The 15,628-nt window shown below is 31.8% G+C and overlaps 1 protein-coding gene across 1 annotated transcript; it reads left to right on the top strand.

Moving 5' to 3' along the window:
* Window positions 1-478: 478 nt before the first annotated feature.
* Window positions 479-15,566, top strand: LOC110672321 (ferric reduction oxidase 7, chloroplastic). The gene is made up of 9 exons (XM_058135783.1): window positions 479-846; window positions 941-1,037; window positions 1,542-1,742; window positions 5,096-5,330; window positions 12,695-13,022; window positions 13,513-13,780; window positions 14,019-14,274; window positions 14,369-14,786; window positions 15,179-15,566. The coding sequence occupies exons 1-9, from the start codon at window positions 609-611 to the stop codon at window positions 15,346-15,348; spliced, it is 2,211 nt and encodes a 736-aa protein (XP_057991766.1). The 5' UTR covers window positions 479-608; the 3' UTR covers window positions 15,349-15,566.
* The last annotated feature ends 62 nt before the right edge of the window (window positions 15,567-15,628 follow it).

A 15,628-nucleotide genomic window follows, 5' to 3' on the forward strand; every position in this document is an offset into this window, starting at 1 on the left:
TAATTGATATATAAATAAATTATATAATATATTTAATGTACTAATTTTTAGTACATTAAATATTCATATAAAATAATTAATTCTTAAATTTAGAAAAATAAGATTCACAACTTTATGCTTGAAAATATACATAAGCATACACAATTAATTTTCAAATAGTAAAATATATTCTGTATCGAACAAATATTCAATACTCACATTTTGAAAAGATTAATTTAAATAAATATATACGTATATAAAAGATTAATTTAAGAAAAAAAAAAAAAAAAAGAGGACAACCGCCTCTGCCCAAGGATGGCACTCATCAACCAACAACTAGCTTTTTTAGGAAATACAGTTGATACTTTGATTTACTGATAGTGTTCGACTTTCAGGTAAATGAAACTCATACTTCGCTCCATTTAGTTATATATATATATATATATATATATATATATATATATATATATATATTTGTACTGAAGTTCATATGAAAATTTTCTGTATTATTGTTCGTGTGCAATTGATTTGATGCACAGATAGTGTTTTGACTTTCAGGTTAACCAACTTGGTACCTATTTCCTCTTATATTTTGTCTTTAGAGTTTAGAGCTTCGTATCCCAAGTGCCATGGATGAGCAGTTTGAAGCTCAGCAACTTCTCCTTTCAAACGGAAACGTTGAAGCCACTTCTTTTAGGGAGAAAACACCCTTTTTTAGTTCACTTATCAAATGGCTTCTCAACATAGTAATGTGGGCAACTCTCATTGTATGGGTTGCTGTCGTTTTCATGTATCCACTAGAGTCAGTTCAGACATATCTTGGAACGATGACTGAAGCCACGGCTGATTCTTTTCTTGGCTTTACAGGTTCGTTGGCTATGAGCTTTCTTTAATTTTTGTAATTAATACTTCATTGCCGTTTTATTTATGGCTCCTCATGTTTATTATTTGCATATTGCAGGAAGTGTATTTCTGATATTCAGTGGCCCTGTCATTATTATTTCAGTACTTTCTGCGTTGTACCTTATTCTTACCTCAGGGGAAGACAAGATTCAAGAGTACGTTTTTATATTTTATTTATATCATTTTATTGTTTAAGATATTAAAAAATAGGTTAATAAAATTTTTTTTCTTATTAATGAAATGAATTTTAAATAATTTTTTAAATTTTAACCATCTTATTAATGTATAATCAAATAATGGTTAGAAAATAATTTATATGGAAAACATTTTTAATATATAATTTATTTTTTTTATGAAATAGATGGAGTCTATAATAAGTGTTTTTTCACTTATAAAAATATAAAGAGTAAATTATTATCATTTTTTTTGTTTTGTTAAAATTTATTACTTATCTTTATTTGTTTTAAAATCCAATTGAAACGTTTTTATATTTTATAAAATCCAACTCTTTAGTATTTGTATTAGAATTTTTTAAGAAAATAGGATAAAATTACATTTTTTCTGAAAGCTTTTTTGCTTTATAATTTAAGAAAAATAAACTTAATTTTTAGTCTGAATATAAAGTAATTTTATTTATTTATTTTATTTTTTTATTATAGGAAAGAGAGAAGAAAAGGAGCAAGTTACCGGCTGCGGACGTTCCCCGTTATAGTGGATGGGCCTTTTGGTATAGTTTCAGCTGGAGAATTAATTGTGATTCTTCTGTTTGTTGTGTATATCACGTGGGTTGCTGGTGTTTATGCCGTCCAGAAACTTAGCGTTATTTTTCATAATTCGGATTATACCATTGACGACAAATGGTAAGTTTATTTTCCCTTTTTTTTTTATTCAATGTTTTCCTATATAAAAAAGAGATGGGGAAATTAGCCCCCTCACCTATTAGAAAAGCAGAATAATTAAATAATCTATTATAACTAATTAAACTAAATTAATTAGTGAGATAAAATCAAATCCAATTAAATTAATTAATTAATTTATTTATTATTTATTATTTTTTAATAGGGGCTTGCTAGTTTGGAGTGAGTATGAGCTTTACTATCCGATAATATTATCTATTTTAGTAGTTGTCAGTTATTTTAATAACTATTGGTTATTAGTTGTTAGTAGTTAACTGTTTATATAGTTGTTAAAACAAAAATGTTTGGTAAAATAGTTGTTGGATTAACTGTTAAATGTAAAAATGATAATATAATTTTATTGACCCTATTCAAAATGCCTACTCAATCTCTTAAATTTAGGAGCAGTAGCTTTTTATGAACCACTTTCTTAAGTTTTAAACACTAATATAAATATTATGCTATCTAACAATATAATTAAGAGAAATAATATTTTAATTATGGTCAAAATACTAAACGCTACCTTAAAGGCCATTGCGAAACATAATTGAAAACTTAGATTTTATATACTAAAATCTGGGTCTAAATTAGTGGGCTGAAACTTTTTAAAATTTTATTTTGTTTAATTTGATTAATTAATTTTATAAAATAATCAAATCCAATTAAAAAAAATAAAATTCTAAAATAATTAATTAACTTAAATTAATTGAACCAACTAATCAAACTGAATAAATTAAATTAGTTTAATTCAATTCAATTCAATTTTTCAGTTATAACTAATAACTACCTATTCAAATATGAGTAGGCGCTTACCTCTTGTACACGACAAATTATATGGTATAACTGTAATTTCATGTTAGCATTTGATATGAAATAGCAAAATTAAGCATAAAATAGTAATTATTGTTTAGAAAAAAAGAAATTATTTTCAACAAATGGATAAAAGTAAATTTTATATGGTTCATTTTAACTTAATTATTACTTCATAATTGATTTATAATTCTATATAGGATTACCTAAATGAAATAATGGATCCATTATATAATTTCTTCTTGTATATACGCTTCTTATGAGTACGCATCTACCTGTAAACCACATATACCTAACTTTCTTTTCTTTTTCTTGTTATAAATGAAAGAACAAACAGGAAATATAGTAACTGTAGAGATCATGTAGCTGCCAACTCACAACACCAATCCATCAAGAACCTAAGCAAATCTAAAATTCTTAAAAAAAAAAAAAAAAAATCTAAAATAAGCCTACCTAAGTTATTAATTTGAATTTTAGTTATGGATATAAGGTACAGCATTCATTTATCTATGTTGAAAAGGTTGAGGGAAAGAAAGGTAGGAGAGATCAACTTCAAAGTGTTAGACCAAGGATTAAAATTGACCTGCCGTTAGCAATTTTTATGCTTTCTAATCTTTAGTTGGATATGCACACTAAAATGCCTTATAAAACTAAGTAAACATACACAATATATATATATATTGTGTATGTTTACTTAGTTTTATACAAAATATAATTATTTTCTTATAGAAAATAAAATAATTTTACATAAATTTACTGCTCATCTTATTAGATTTCATAAAATGATCCTTTTTTTTTTATAAATTAGTTAATTATGAAAATTTTATTAAATTAAAAAAAAATAAAATTTCCTTAAATTAAAAAAGCACATATAATATTTAAAAAAAATTAAGAGAAAAATTATGTACGGTAAATTTTGTTAAAAAATTATAAGAACAAGTTTAGATTTATTAAATATTATTTATTAGATTTTTAAAAAAAAATATTATATGTATTTTTTTTCCATGAATAAACTTTTTTTTTGTCATATTAATAAAATTTCTGCAATTAACTATTTTATGAAAAAAATAATATTTTATAAAAATTTTATAATATAAATTGTAAATTTATATGAAATTACTTTATTTTTCATAACAAAATAATTATACTTAAATCAAGTAATCGTACCATATATATGATGTTAACGCATGCCATTATATATTATTGTAGTTGTGAGGTTTGTTTATTAGTGAAAAATAGTTTTTTATTTTTTAAAAAATTATATTTTTTTATTATAAAAAATAAGAAAACATAGAAAAAAAATGTGTTTATATGTGAACAATAAAAAATATTTTTTAATTTAAAAAATAAAAAATATTCATATATTTTTAATTAAAAAATAAATAATTGTAAAAACATATTTAAAAATTTATTTTATTCTTAAAATTTTTGTAATATGTATTATTTATTTATTTTATAATAATATGATTAAATTTTTTTATTATTGTAAATAAATATTTTTCTAAATAATTATTCAATTTTAAAAAATTAAAAATTATAATATAATTTTAATTATAAAAAAAGTCATGATTTTTCATTTATAAAACAGAATATTTATTATAAAAGAAAACATTGAAAAATAACTTTAAATTGTTTTTAAAATCTTAGTTAAATTTAAAAAAACTGAACGACTAGCACATATGAATACGAAAATACCTTTTTTTCATTTTTTTTAGAAATTTTTATGGAAAACTACTTTCATTTTCTATAAGTGAACAGTCCTAAAATGTTCAATTTCGTTATTGTATTTATTGAGAAATTCTAATTTAACTAAATTTTATTTTTTTTGTCAGAATTACTCTAACTCAATTCAACTCAAAAATTAAAATTTATAGATTACATTTCTTTATTTAAATAAAAAATTAAGAAGTTAATTTCTTGATTTTTAGATTAAATTTTTTAATTTAAAAAAAATTGAAGAGATTCAATTTCTTAATTTTTTTTAATTTTTAAGTTAAATTGAATTTAAATCAAATTTCTTAATTAATTTGGAAAAAAAAAAGTGAAAATGCCTAGGGGAAATTGAGCTTTAAGGAAATAAATAAATAAATAAAATGTAAAGAAGGCAAGATATTGTCTTAGAATCCATCGAAAAATAAAAATTCCTTAATTTTCTTTTCACTATTCATTGCGTTGTACATCTTTATGGATTACAATTTTAAGGGCAGCATTTTATTTTAAATAAATAAATTGCATAAATCTCAATTTCAAGAAATTAAATTAAATGGTTTTTTACTTTTCAATAGATTTTGATATTTTCATTGAGCTAATAAGCAAATTAATTACGTCTCAAATTTGAATTAAAATTAAATAAATTTTAAAAGAAATATATATATATATATATATATATATATATATATATATATATATATATTTTAATAAAAATTATTTTATTTTTATATCAAATTTTATTAATATTTAATAAAATAAAATTTAAAGAGGAGTTTAATATCAGATTTAAATTTCAGGTCATGGACGTTTCGAATGTCGGCGCGTGGGTTTGGATTGGCTGGAATGTTCTGCTTATCCTTTATGTTTATTCCGGTGGCGAGAGGCTCACTTCTCCTTCGGCTTGTAAACGTTCCTTTTCATCACGGTATCAGATACCACATGTGGTTGGGTCATCTCTGTATGATTCTCTTCAGTTTCCATGGATTCTTATACCTAATTGGATGGATCATGGCCGGAGAAATTCCTTCAGAAGTGAGTTTTTTTTTTTTTTTTAAGTCAACACTCATTTCATTTTTCTATTTAGTATAATCTCTTTAATATATTTGAAACCTTTTTTAAAAATAAGAGACCGTTAAAGATTTAAACTCTTGATCATATCATATATTTCTATGACTACTTACATAATTTGATTGAGTCAATTAATTAGAGTTGCTTTATGTTATTAGAAAAATTTCTACCAATGAGGATGTTTGATTTGGTTATTTATTTTTAACTTTTGATTTGAAATATATTTTCTTTTTATTTATAAGTGAATTTAAAAATAAATAGTTAAAATGATTGGTAAAACCACTACTAGTATTTAGTTAATAAGTGTTTAAAAATAATTTAATTTATTAAAATGGCTAAAAAGGATATATGATATTTTTTTAGTAGTTGAGAGTTTGTTAAAATGAGAACAGTATTAATATTTTTAAAAAGGGAAAGTATACTTAGGCATTCTATGATTTAGATGTTTTATTAAGAGGGCTTGGGTTCTCACTCAAAGAAACACATTCTGTCACGACCCAACCTATGGGCCGGACTGGCACTAGGACCTGGGCCAGCTTAAAGCCCCCGAGGTTAGTAGTAAGCCTAACTATTCCTCAAATTCATAACCAGGCCCACAATTTAGGCCCAATATGCACATAAAATAATTTAAATTAAACTGTTATAATTATATTTTGAGCCAACTTAACCCAGAAATTTTCAGAAAACTAAAATCAAGGGAGCCCAGCTCAACCCTGTTACCTCATTTACAAACTGTTTAAATACCATACAAATCTTCTGTCACGACCCCACCTATGGGCCGGACCGGCACTAGGACCTGGGCCAGCCTAAAGCCCCCGAGGCCAGCAGTAAGCCTAACTGTTCATTAACCCAACTCTAAGGCCCATTTGGGCCCAATTTCAAGAAATCAACCGGACAGAGTCCGGCCATAAAGTGGACCTTTCAACAGGGAGTTTTTGACTCACCCGACCTGTAAACAAATATATCATCAATTGGGGAGCTCAGCTCACCCTCCACATACTCATATCAGCATCAAAAAATAAATGGGAGCTCAGCTCCCTCATCCAATCCATTAAACATGCATAGAATAATTTTACAGGTCCACATGACAATTTATATTACAGACCCGAATCATTTAAATATCTCTAACACATGCAGAAATTCTAGGAGTAAATAAAATTACACAAATATTGATAAACAACCTGCGAAGGAGAAAAGTAGGTTAACCACAATAAAATCCTCCTGTAGCCTGAAAAAATATTGAACAGGAGTGAGCGTTCGACTCAGAGAGTAAAATATCAATTTTAACCATAATCTCTATAACTATCTAAAACTAATGCACCCTGTAGAGTGAAATGCAACATCAATAACATTTTCACATCATAACATCAAAAAGGTAATTTGGAGCACTCACGCACCCTGTAACATCAATCATAATATATGGGAGCTGATCCCCTATACAGCTCTCTTAAATCCAACCTGGTGCCAGCGAAGAACTTAAGCCGGACTTTCGCTTAATAAACCAAATCGGGAGTCCCAGAGAAGAACTCAAGCCGTGACTACCCCCCGAAGGATCGGGTCCCAGCGAAGAACTCAAGCCGTGACTACCCGTCCTGTCCATAGTCCACACCACATCACACGCACGCCAATGCACGCACACTGCTCCAAATTACCACAACAACATCCATGGCACTTTAACAGTTATGAATGCAACAATAATCGTGCCTAAAGTTTAACTACATAATTATATGCATATAAGTGATGCATGGGCATGCTTGAACATATAATAATATTGAAATTACAATTAAAATTAATATTTTACTCACAGACTTGACGGTGGTCACTGAGGCGGCTGGGCAGAGGAAAAAGGCTGTCCCGGCTCACCTGACAATTACATTACATTTATTTAATACAAATAACTCAATACAAATCAAGAAAAGACCAAATACGTCCTAAGTCGTGCCGAAAATCCGACAGAGTCTCCCCTATACCTAGGACCTACCCAACCTGCAAAAGGGCTCAAAACACACTTCTATATTCACAATATGTAAAATTTCAATTTAGTCCCTATAATTGACCATTTTTGCAAAAACTGCCCAAATCAGCTCTAAAAATTCTAAAACTTTGCCCCGCGGTCCTTAGCAATATTACTAAGCTATTGTAAAAAGAATCATAATTTTCTAAGCTACCACGAATATTTTATGGATTTTTAATCCTATTTAAGCACTAGAAAATTACGAAAAAGCAAGGTTCGGGTTTACCTTTGCCGATTCCGACTTCAGGGACGCGTTTGGGATGTCTGACAATGGGGGGATAGCCAAAACCTCGATCCAATTCGGAGACTTTTCCAGAATAGCAGTGCATGCGCGGAAATTCATCTTGGCCAATCGTCGAATTTCCGCGAATTGAGGATACCTACACGAAGCCCACAACACGGGGGTTAGTACATAAATTTTTCAGAATTTTCTAAGCTCATTTAATGCTCGAAAAAATACTGCGAAGTTCCGTGGGACCCACCAAAAAACGGTGTCAGAAAAATTCGAAATTTATGTCGCCGCGAAGCTCTCGACGAGTGGAGCGCTCAGGTACTCTCGGTTTTCTCGTGGGATTCACGGTTTGCGAGAAATCTAGCCCAAAAGTCAAAATGGGCTAAAAACTTCTCGGGCTAAAATCGGAAAAACCGCTCGATGGATTTCGGTGTTCTTGGTGTCTATGGAAAGCTCTCGACAAGTAAATGAATTTAGACATAAGACCCGGTCCGATTGGTAGCCGGATCGCCCGGATTTTGGCCGGAAAGTCCAGGCGTCGCGCCCGCGCTGCGCGTCCTTTCTGAGGCCGTTTTCCGGCGTTCCAGGCGGCGGCCGGCCATGGGGGAGGGCCGAGGTGGGGCGCCGGCGAGGTGGGGAGGCAGGGGAGGTGGCGGCGCGGCAAGGGGAGGAGGGAGGAGAGAGAAAAGAGAGAGAGAAGGGGAGGAGGTCGATGCGCGCGGGAGGAAGAAGGAAGAAAAAGAAAAGGCCGGTCGGATTCGACCGGTCCAATCCGGTCTGATTCGATTCGGCCGGTCCGATTCATGATACAAAATTTTGAATTTTTACTCTGCCTCGGGATCGAAAACGAGGTCCAAAAATTCTAGAAAACTCAGAAAAATTCGTAAACTCGAAATATATTTTTAGTTTTGCCACGTGGTCTTTAAATTAATTTTTAAAAATCATCAAAGTTTATATTTTCGAAAAATCGAACCCGATTTTTAAAATCCGAAAAATCTCAAATAATTTCTTAAAATTTAAATAAAATTAAAATATCAATAATACTCATAAAATAATAAAAATTAAAATTTTGGGGTGTTACATCTTCATTTATTAATTTCAAAAATTTAAATTAACATAATTTCTAACAAGGTCCACACTATTACTAACACATGCGGAGCTCTAGATTTTAAATTTAGAAAAGATAGTAAAACAATTAAATAATCGACGTTAAACCTGCGAGGAAGGAAACAGGTTGCTCTGTAAAATAACTCCTCCTGTGGCCTGAAAAAATATTGAACAGGAATGAGCGTTCGACTCAGAGAGTAAAATATCAATTTTAACCATAATCTCTATAACTATCTAAAGCTAATGCACCATGTAGAGTGAAATGCAACATCAGCAATAAGTTCACATCATAACAGCAAAAAGGTAATTTAGAGCACTCACGCACCCTGTGATATCAATCATAACATATGGGAGCCGATCCCCTATACAGCCCTCTTAAATCTAACCTGGTGCCAGCGAAGAACTCGAGCTGGACTTTCGCTTAATAAACCAAATCGGGGTCCCAGCGAAGAACTCAAGCCGTGACTACCCTCGAAGGATCGGGTCCCAGCGAAGAACTCAAGCCGTGACTACCCATCCTGTCCATAGTCCACACCACATCACACGCACGCCAACGCACGCACACTGCTCTAAATTACCACAACAACATCCATGGCACTTTAACAGTTATGAATGCAACATAAATCGTGCCTAGAGTTTAACTACATAAATATATGCATATAAGTGATGCATGGGCATGCTTGAACATATAATAATATCGAAATTACAATTAAAATTAATATTTTACTCACAAGATAATCGATGACTATTATGGTCATTGAATGCGTAAAATAGCTGACCTCGATCACCTAGTAATTAAATTATAAATTTATTAGTACTAAGTTAAGATAAAACTCTAAAGAGGCAATAGATAGCCTAATTCATGCCGGAAATCCGGCTGAGTTTCCCTAATACCTGGGACCTACCCAACCTGCAAAAAGGCTCAAATAACACTTCTAAATTCTCAATTTCCACAATCACATCTCATCAATATCACATGGCCCCTCCTGGGCCCTCCAAATCAGACAATACTCAAAATCTTAAAAATTACGTTTTAGTCCCTATAATTGACATTTTTCAAAAATCCACTCAAACATGCTCTAAAAATTCTAAAATTTTGCCCCGCGGTCCTTAATAATATTATAAGGCTATTGCAAAATGAATTGTAATTTTCTAATCACCCATGAATATTTTATTCAAGAATTTTACTCGATTCCATAAGTTTCCAACATCTAACATATTCTTAATTCAACCCAATTAAATATTTGCATATTTAAACCTCCATCCTCAAGCTTCAACCAATTATATAAAATGTAATTATCTTAATTTCAAATAATCTTATATGCTCATATGCTAAAAATCTAACTAAAATCCATCTATATTTTTCAAAAATATTCTACAATCACTCAAAAATTCAACAAACACCATAGAATATCTCCAAATAATTTTGCTTTCATCATATATTTTTCTTAGAATTTTTCTCCAATTTTTCCTGTTTAAGAAACACTGTATTTATGCCCCACAGACAGAGAAATAATAAAAATAGTCTTACCCGAAGTTTATCTGTGTCTCAAAAATTTCAAAAATTTATGAGGAAGCCTCTGGAAGTTGAATCATCTTCATAGCTCACCGGAGCTACCGCCGGCACCACCGCCCACGGTGGTCGGCCGCCGGTCACCGGCGACATTTGCCGAATCTGATCATACCACCATGTTCCTCTCCTCTTCCTTAGTCCATAGGTGGTCTCGGATCGTCGATCCAACGGTCGGATCATCGTAGATCTGACAAAAAAGCTTGAAAAACCCGAAACTTTTCTCCTCCATATCTCACTCATCCGACCTCCATTTGCTGCAAAATTGGTATCAAAAGAAAGGTCTCGGAACAAGCTTTCCAACGCCACCTGAATCACCTCGATCGGACGTCGGATGAAGCCGAAATCGCGCCGGAAAGTCGCTGCCCACTGTGCGCGCGTTTTCTCTCTCTTCTCCCTCTCTTGCCACCGTTTCTGGTGGTCCTGGCCGTCACCGGAGGGTCGCCGGCCGGTCACCGGAGAAAGGAAGAAGAAGAAGAAGAAGAGAGGGAAGGAGAGGAGAGAAGAGAGGTTGGGGGGGGGGGGGGGGGGTTCCTCCTCCCGATTTTTGAAGTCTTTTTTTTTTTTTTTTTTTATAAAAAGGCTGGCTGTGACAGTGGAAACCCACTGTCACACGCCAAAATACCATCATAATTTTTTTTTTCCTGGATGTTACACCTTCAATTTTCTTTTTTTTTTTAAGCTTAAGGACCTGTAGTCTAACGCTGTTAGCACTTAAAAAATAAATTACTAATGGCGTTAGATATGCATTGACGTGGTTGACGTGGGTTGACGTCAATGTCATGTTAGCACCATGCCAACGAATTTAATGCTAGTTTTTGGACCTAAGTGCTAAAAAATGAAATTAAAGGTCTCTTAAATGTCAAAAAAAAAGTTCAAACCTTGAATGCTAAAAATTTAAAAGTAAACTTTTTCCTATTATTATCCTCATTTTCCATTTTGAAAATTTTCTCCTTTCTCTTTTATATTTTCTTCTCTAGCTAATCCACATTGTAATGTCATAACCCAACTACATAGTATTGTCCGTTTTGATCCACTTGAGCTCAAAGATTTGTCCTTTAGCCTCATCATCATCGGGTTCAAAAAGTTCATTATGCAGTAAGGCAAGTCATATCCCTATGAATACCTTTCACTTTTTCTCTCTTTCCAACGTGGCATTCTTCTTTCTTGCCAAAAGCCTGCCATTTGTGACCAAGTTAAAATCCTTAGTTTCAGCACCACACATAAATTTTTTGCAACTTGTTTTCAGATTTTGACAATACTTTTATGAAATATAGAAAGAGATAGATAGGGAAGACAATGGGAGAAACATAAGAAAAAGAAATGAATATGAGAAAAGAGAAAGGGGAGAGAGATATATAAATATAAAGAGAGAGATAGAGAGAGAGATGGAAGAGACCCAAATAGTAAGAGAAAAATGGTGAAGGAGATGGATAGAGGGAAATAGAGATTATAAGGATTTATTTGTACTTAAAATAACATGTACTTTTAAACTTTCTTTCTTTTGGCACTTATAGAATGTGTTTTTAGTCTTTTCCACTTATGTTTCAAAATAAATAATAAAAATAAAATTGTTGATGTGGTGCTGACTTGTTATTAACGTTGTGTTGATGACTTGTCACTAATGTGGCACCATATCAATGCCACATCTGTGCCATGTCAGTGCATGCCTATCATATTAGTGAATATCTAACACGTTAATCACTTTGTCAGGCAAGTGCTAATGACATTAGACCACACCCCTTTTAATAAAACTTATGAACCACATGGTATTTAAGTACACTTTTCCCTTTTAAAAATTATTAGGATAATATAATATTTTATTTGGTTAGAGAATAATTTTAAAATCAGTAGATAATCATAAGTTGTGCCTTCTAACTTTTGACTTATCGTAAGTAATTTTATTTTTTTTGAATTTGTAAGTAAAAGTAAATACTATTTTACTGTTGACTTTCTACCTAAAAGTGAATTTAATTTAATTATAAGTTGAACCTATAAATTTCTTTATGCACCAACTAATCAACATTTAAAAAATCATGTGTTTTGTAATGAAACCCACTATATTTTATAGTTGGGCTCACTATTATTTTAATAATTTGTCAATTATTTAATTGAACGAGTATATACACTAAGATGTAAGTAAGAAGTTCTATGTTATTATTAACATTTTTTAATGGGTATAAATATACATTCATTAAGATCCATTTAATACATTGGTATGGAAAACTACAATTTTAGTAATAGATGCACCAAACTTAACGGATGCATGTCTGCACCCAATAGAAAATTGGTATTATCAATTACCCCTCTCAAAAAGAAGGAAAAAAAGAATGTAATAGAAGTGAGATTAAAAGAGAAAACACTTAGTAAATGTTGGCTAACATATCTTTACTTGTGTGTAACAGCTAATAGCATGGGAACCTACAGATGGTGCCAATCTTGCAGGAATAATCAACATTTTCTTTGGTTGGTCAATTTGGATAACGTCAATACCTTTTGTGAGAGCGAAGAATTTTGAGCTTTTCTACTACACTCATCACCTATACATCATCTTCATTATCTTCTTGGCTATGCATGTTGGCAACTTTTTCTTTTGCATTCCTGCTGGAGCAATATTTCTTTTCATCATCGATCGTTTTATCAGATTCTTCCAATCTCGAAATATTGTTGATATAATTTCCACAAGAAGCCTTCCCTGTGGAGTTACAGAATTAGTCCTGTCAAAACCTGCAAGTAATAACCCTTCTTGGAAAATCTATTAGTGTAAAAGTACACTTAAATATCCTCTAGTTATGAGTTTTTATCAATGAGTGTCTAAGAAATTTTTGATTGTAAACTTAGACTTGTGGTTTTGCACCGTTAGCACTTAGGTGATAAAGTTTTTAACAGTATCAAAAAATATTGACGTGATGGCATTAGACATTGCCACATCAGATAGAAAAAATGAAAATGACGCCACATCAATATTTTTTAAGTCGTTGGACATTTTGTCACTTAAGTACTAACGGTGCAAAACCATAAATCTTAACTTGCAATAAAAAATTTTCTCAGTCCTTTAATAATAAAAGCGTTAGACTACAAGAGACTTAAGTGTACTTTGTCTAATCTATTATTTGCACCTTTTTTTTCTTTCAAAATTTTTGCTCCTCACAAGGCAGGGAACCTTATGCACTTGGGATTTTTTCTTTTTTTTTAAATTTCCTTATTTCCATATGTTGTACAGGCCTAAGCTACAATGCCCTTAGCTGTGTTTTCCTTCAGCTTCGAGAATTATCTTTCCTGCAATGGCACCCGTTCAGTGTATCATCTAGTCCTCTAGATGGAACAAATAGTGTATCTGTTCTCATAAAGGCTCTCGGAGTTTGGACATTTGGACTCAAAGATACTGTTGAGGCAAGGAAAGCACAAGAGAACCTAAATTTGCAGCATGTTAATAAGCTTAGAGTTTCCCTTGAAGGGCCTTATGGGCATGAATTGCCATGTCACTTAACGTATGTATTCTTTTCCTCTGCTCATATATGATACTGATACTTGCCGAGGGGAAATTCTCGCCAAGACTCAGTCATACAATATAGGTGGGACCCTCATGGACAAGATTTCTTATCTGATAAAATATACAAAATATGAAGGATTCATATAATATTTGGGTTTTGCCACCTTTTTATTTATACCTTTAGATGAATGATTACTGTTTTTTAGCACGAACTGACTTGAACATTCAATGTTTAGGTATGAAAATCTTGTTTTAGTAGCAGGTGGAATTGGGATTTCCCCATTCATTGCTATCTTGAGCGATGTTATACATCGCATTAATGAAGGGAAACCATGTCTTCCAAGAAAAATTCTTTTAGTTTGGGCTGTGAAAAGATCAGAAGAACTTTCTCTTCTTTCCACCATTAACATGGCGTCCATTTCTCAATTTCCTTTGGATGAGCTACATCTAGAGACGCTTTTTTATGTCACTCGAGAGCAAGAATCAGAAGTGGTAAGTTCAGCTTTTTCATTCTCACCATTTAAGCAAGTCTCTTCCCCATATAATTTCACCAAGAAGATTGTTATGTTTTTACCCTTGTTCACAGGAAAATGGTCTGTTCCTCAAAGCCGGGAGATCATCTGTCTCTTCTTTCTCCAGTGGAAATGTCATCTCTGGTCTAGCAAGTTCAGGAAATAAAATCTGGTTTGGAGCATACGTGATATCTTCATCAGTTGGCTTGGTAACATCAATGATTTTATTGAATATCTTCTATATAACTCCTTTTGGCATAACTAATTGGTGGTATCAAGGGCTCCTACTTTTAGCATGCATGGAGGGAAGTGTTGTAATCTTTGGTGGTGCTGTGATTGGTTTATGGCACATCTGGGAGAAGAGTAAATCAGTGAAGGAGAGATCTGAAAACAGAAAGCCAAAGATCGATGAGGAACAGAACAAGGATTCATTTTTGGAAAATCTTGCCAGTTCAACTACTATCAAATATGGTTCAAGACCAGACTTCAAAGGTACTGCAAATATTTATTGGTATAGTTTTCTCTTCTTTTCATGTAAAATTGCAATCTGTGCTTGAAATAACCTAAACAACGAAACTAAGAAATGAATTGGAAAATTTTCATTTATAAGATATGAACGGAAGAGGGTGGCATTGATGTAGTGGAAAAGTTACTCCATTTGTAACTTGGAGGTTACAGTTTGACCCACAAAAGCAGCCTTTCTATAAAGCAGAGAAAGGCTGCATATATCAACCCTTCCCAGAGCCCACAAATGTGAGATACTTCGTGCACTAGGTATTCCTTTTCAATAAGATATGAAAGGAAGATCAAATACGAGAGATAATAAAAATGACTTACAAACAAAGGTTAAAATGATGATGTTTCATTGCTTTCTCTTGCTGCAGAAATTTTTGGATCTATATCTAAGCTGTGGGGTTACCTTGATGTGGGAGTGATTGTGTGCGGTCCTCCAACTCTTCAGTCAAGTGTTGCTAGAGAATGCAGGTCACTTAACATGTGGAGAAAATCCAGTGATCCGATTTTCCATTTCAACAGCCATAGTTTCAGTCTTTAGTTTCCACTTCCAATCTGTTATAAACTAAACAATTGGTAGTTTCAGTCTGTAATTTCAGCCATTTGTCCAGATGAAAACAAAACAAATGGTATATTTACAAAAATCCAGCATCCTTAGGAATTTATTGCACTTAAATTAGTAATGACTCATGATGCTGTAATTATGACAGAGAAGCATAATTTGAATAACTTCATTCAGTTATTAACATTATTTTTGTATATGCTAAAACTCAACTTCATTCCAGGAAAGGTATTTCGACCATCTTACCCCTCAAAGAAAA

This window comes from Hevea brasiliensis, chromosome 14 (genome assembly GCF_030052815.1).
Source record: "Hevea brasiliensis isolate MT/VB/25A 57/8 chromosome 14, ASM3005281v1, whole genome shotgun sequence".
NCBI classification, from domain to species: domain Eukaryota; kingdom Viridiplantae; phylum Streptophyta; class Magnoliopsida; order Malpighiales; family Euphorbiaceae; genus Hevea; species Hevea brasiliensis.